We start from the raw sequence: 5,000 nt of genomic DNA on the forward strand, positions 1-5,000 counted from the left end.
CTTACTACTACTACTACTACTGCTACTACTACTACTACTACTACTGCTGCTGCTGCTGCTGCTGGTGCTGCTGCTGCTGCTGCTGCTGCTGCTGCTGCTCTCTCTCTCTCTCTCTCTCTCTCTCTCTCTCTCTCTCTCTCTCTCTCTCTCTCTCTCTCTCTCTCTCTCTCTCTCTCTCTCTCTCTCTCTCTCTCTCTCTGCCTTGATGAAATGTTGGCAGGTAATTTCCTGCAATGCAACACAATATCGAACACTTAAAATTTCGGCTTTAATACAAAGAGCTGGTGTTATTTTTGTCATGCTGTACTTCGTTCACTAAAAAACAAATGTGTTGACTCAAAAAAGCTTAAGAATATTGGAATATCATTATAAAACCAGTTCAATATTCATAATCAAAGAAACCAGTGTGTTGTAAGCCTGTTATAACCATATCTTGAAAAAAAAAATACACAAAACACAAATAACATACCCAAACTAAATCTAAATACAATAAATAAATAAATAAGTAAACCCAATAAAATAAAATGAGACATAGACAAGGAGAAAATACGATAAACAATAATAAAAATAAATACGAAGCCAGCGCCACTCACCCGAACACTAGGATTTGAGAATTTACAAATTGTGAGATTATTACTTTTCTTTCCTTATTAGCGGAATTTCCCAGTAATTATGGACAGCCAAAAAAACCCAACAAAATAAAGATACACACATAGACAAGCAGGAAATACGAAAAACATTAATAATACTAAAGACGAAGCCAGCGCCATATTCACCCGAACACTTGGACTCGCAGCCAGACGCCGGTGTTTGGAGACTTTACAAATGGTGAGATTATGACGCTTTTCCTTGTTATTGGAGGCATTTCTCAGTACCCAGGGAGAGCGGGGGCGCCATGAATACCCGGGGGTCGCGTGGGGGGCGGCTGGGGCCCGGGAAATAAGAGAAAAACTGAGGTGCTGGTGTTTTGTTTACAGTACACGTCTTGTCCTGTGTTTTTTTTTTTTTTCGTGTTTGTAACTTGGTGTTTATTTAGTGTGCTGGTGTTTGCGTGTGTCCAGGTGTGTGTGTGTGTGTGTGTGTGTGTGTGTGTGTGTGTGTGTGTGTGTGTGTGTGTGTGTGTGTGTGTGTGTGTGTGTGTGTGTATTTTGAACTCACACACACACACACACACACACACACACACACACACACACACACACACACACACACCTGTCCATACCTTGTGAATTTCAGCGTGAATAGTAATTAATTATATAAAATTTGAGCATTTAATAAACAATCAGTCAATCACACACACACACTACTACTACTACTACTACTACTACTACTAATAATAATAATAATAATAATAATAATAATAATACAACTATTGCTTCTTCTGCTACCACCACCACCAAAACAACAACAACAACAACAACAACTTCAATGAGAACAAAATAATGGGAAATCAGTTATTTGTGAGTAGCACAAGGGAGGAGGAGGAGGAGGAGGAGGAGGAGGAGGAGGAGGAAGATAATTATCTCAGAAACCCCTCACTTTCCTTCATTCTTCCTTTCCTCTCTCTTCCTTCCTCTCCTCACTCTCCCTTTCTCTCTCCCTCTTCATTGTCTTAATTATTATTCTTTCAGGAAAAAAGGGAGAGAGAGAGAGAGAGAGAGAATGGTTTTTGTTCCTTCCCTTGTAAAAAAAAAAAAAGAAAAAAAATGCTTGCTTGTAATATTTCAGTGTTAAACGAAACTCGCTGGTAAATTTTAACCACCACGATTTTCAACTGTGTGTGTGTGTGTGTGTGTGTGTGTGTGTGTGTGTGTGTGTGTGTGTGTGTGTGTTTAGAATGTGTGTCTAATCTTAGCTTCTCGGGACAAAGGAAAAAAAAAACAGCCAAGTTTTGCGTGTTGAGAGACAAGTGGTTTAATTGTGGAGGTGTGTTAAGAGTGAGAGTGAAAGTCCTGTGCTGGTTCACATCGCGGTGAGGGAAGGGAAGGGAAGGGACAAGGCTAAATGGTGACCAATGATAGAGACTTGCAGATCAGGTAGGAAGCATCAATTTAATAAAAAGTGTGTGTGTGTGTGTGTGTGTGTGTGTTTTAGTCATATATTTATGTAGTTCACGCTTGTATGAGGAATAATTATGTGGAAATAATTACATTTTTGTTGACGTGTTCCAGGATCATTGAGAGAGAGAGAGAGAGAGAGAGAGAGAGAGAGAGAGAGAGAGAGAGAGAGAGAGAGAACACCTCTTTGAGACGGAAATTCTCTCTCTCTCTCTCTCTCTCTCTCTCTCTCTCTCTCTCTCTCTCTCTCTCTCTCTCTCTCTCTCTCTCTCTCTCTCTCTCTCTCTCTCCCTCCCAGCAGCCTCCCTCTTCATCCAGTGTAGTGTTCACAGTGTCAGTGAGACCAGTAGGTGGCAGCCCTTGTATGACACACACTTACTGAAATCCACTTGTCACTCATAATATATTTGTTGCCCCTGGCTGGTGTCCCTCCTACATTAAAAACAATAATAATAATAATAATAATAATAATAATAATAATCTTTTAAAAGCTCCAATGACTCGCCACTAACAGCCTGATTACTGAGTGTATTCCATTCATTGATTTAAGTGATAGTGTTATTAGTTCACTTTGAGCAACTTAGACAAAAACATTAATAATAGTAATAATTAATGATAACACTGGTATAAGTAATAATAATAATGATAATAATACTCTAGATAATTACCTGTTTAGAGAGAGAGAGAGAGAGAGAGAGAGAGAGAGAGAGAGAGAGAGAGAGGTGCATGATGAATGAACTCCAGTCTTATTAATAATACCTATATATAACTCTCTCTCTCTCTCTCTCTCTCTCTCTCTCTCTCTCTCTCTCTCTCTCTCTCTCTCTCTCTCTCTCTCTCTCTCTCTCTCTCTCTCTCATGATATTTCAATGATTTTTTCCAAACTTTTATCATTTATTTGTTTATTTATTATTTTTACTTTTCAATTTCATCTCTTGATATAAAAACGAAAAAAAATATTAGCATAAGTTTTTTCAATTAAATACGTGTGTGTGTGTGTGTGTGTGTGTGTGTGTGTGTGTGTGTGTGTGTGTGTGTGTGTGTGTGTGTGTGTGTGTGTGTGTGTGTGTGTGTGTGTGTGTGTGTGTGTGCCTGCATAAGCACTCCCACTCACTCTCTCTCTCTCTCTCTCTCTCTCTCTCTCTCTCTCTCTCTCTCTCTCTCTCTCTCTCTCTCTCTCTCTCTCTCTCTCTCTCTCTCTCTCTCTGGTTATTGAGAGAGAGAGAGAGAGAGAGAGAGAGAGAGAGAGACCCTGATGTGTGTGTGTGTGTGAACTGAACTGAAAGAATTAACATATGAAGAAATGTTTGAGGAAATGAAGCTGCCAACATTGGAACAAAGAAGAGTGAAAGAGGAGATTTAATAGTAATCAATGTATGCATCCCTTTCACTTCTTGCACCCCCTGAATTGCTGAAATTAAAAAAAAAACCTAAAATACAAAGTTGATGTGGTCTGTATTAATAACAAAACCACTTTTTCCTTTTTTAATGTTCATTCACAAAGCTTACAGAACACTGGTGTACCAAACAAAATTATTATTATTATTATTATTTTTTGCTGAAAAAAATATTGTGTATATAAAACTATATTTTTGCTTTAATTATCCATCCTTGAACTCCTTAGGAACTGGCCTTGCACCCCCTAGGGTTGCGAGCACCCCTGGTTAAGAACCACTGACCTAAATGAAGGGCACCAGCTTCTAACATCTACTTAACAAAAAATCTTTTAATCTTGGAGTGCTGTTCTGGTAATGGAATGACAAGTTATTGTATTAAATCAACACATTTTATAGGAATATGAAGAGAGAGAGAGAGAGAGAGAGAGAGAGAGAGAGAGACCTGCTTCTCCTTCATTGTTGAGTGAGATGATTAAAGTGTGAGATGTTTATCCTGACATGCAAGCAGTACACGCTTGTTGTGATCAGAGGAGCCCAATGGAGAAGATGGGATAAGTGCATAAGCAGAAGTATTAGAGATGAGGAAAAGATCAAGACTGTTAGGCATATCTTCAAGGCAGTCAAGAATATGAGTAGGGTGTTGCACCAGTTACTCTAGGTTGTGGAGGATAGCAAAGGCTAGTTCACCAGGATGGTCTGTGAAGGGAGAGGAAAGCCAATGCTGGTGATGAACAGTGAACTCTCCAAGAATATGGAGATCTTTGCCAAAGGGAAAAGAGTCAGAATGTGCTGCACTTTGGAAGTTAAGTAGTCAATGAATATTTTTATAGTCAGAGGAGTTTTGGTGAAAGGTATACAGCACATATCAATTTGATTCCAGAGTGACTTTGTAATTGTAGATAAATTTTGGAGAATTTGGAAGATTGAAGAGCATGGACATGAGAGTAAGTTGTGGAAAGAAAAGATAGAAGTGAATTAGTCAAGCAAATATGGAGATTTGAATCTTGAAATTGACATAGTATTCATTGTTATTCATTTGGCATCTTTTTTTTCTCTTGTAGGGTGTTGATGATAAGCTCTTGGGAAAATGACAATCCACAGAGGACATGTCTGTTGTCAAAATAACAGGTGTACTTCTTACATTGAGTGGGTGGTCAAGAGGCCCAGGAGCTTTTCTCCGGTGAGTAATGTTTTGATGATGGCCAGTAAATAAACAAAATATGCCAAATTACCATATTGAAAAGCTGTATGTTATATATTCTGTGCTTATCTTTCAGGTGTAAAGGCTGCTGCAGATCTGTAGGACGGTGGAGTTTCCTGACACAAGCTGAGGCTAAGCTAGAAGGACCTACCTTAAGGTCCTTTGAGATACCAGGAGTTGTTTCAAGAAAGCATGGCACCAGTGACTCTGAGAATTCAGAAGAAGGTGGTGTCTTTGTAAGTCCAGAGCCTGAGGATACTCATTCTCAATGGCGAATGAGGTTAAGAGAGACGGGCGAGTGAGCAGAGCCCCTCTGAAGAGCTACGTCCACGCAGAAGGAAGGGA

At 39.3% G+C, this 5,000-nt stretch overlaps 1 protein-coding gene across 7 annotated transcripts in view; it reads left to right on the forward strand.

The window, feature by feature from the left end:
* Positions 1-5,000, forward strand: part of LOC135096651 (uncharacterized) — a 23,615-nt gene that overhangs the window by 9,796 nt on the left and 8,819 nt on the right. For 2 of the 7 annotated variants that reach the window (XM_063998342.1, XM_063998344.1), the window contains exons 2-3: positions 4,516-4,634; positions 4,732-5,000. The exon at positions 4,732-5,000 is cut by the window's right edge and continues 98 nt beyond it. The exons of 1 other annotated variant lie outside the window; for it this stretch is intronic. Coding sequence is in view for 3 of the 6 variants with exons in the window: in XM_063998346.1 (XP_063854416.1) it covers positions 4,542-4,634 (93 nt within the window). In the remaining 3 variants the exon portion in view is untranslated. Of the gene's footprint in view, positions 1-714; positions 829-4,515; positions 4,635-4,731 lie in introns of those variants that run through there. 4 more of the 7 variants (XM_063998346.1, XM_063998348.1, XM_063998343.1 and 1 more) reach the window with 3 other exon arrangements.

The sequence above is a fragment of the Scylla paramamosain genome, unplaced genomic scaffold (assembly GCF_035594125.1).
Source record: "Scylla paramamosain isolate STU-SP2022 unplaced genomic scaffold, ASM3559412v1 Contig5, whole genome shotgun sequence".
Lineage (NCBI taxonomy): Eukaryota > Metazoa > Arthropoda > Malacostraca > Decapoda > Portunidae > Scylla > Scylla paramamosain.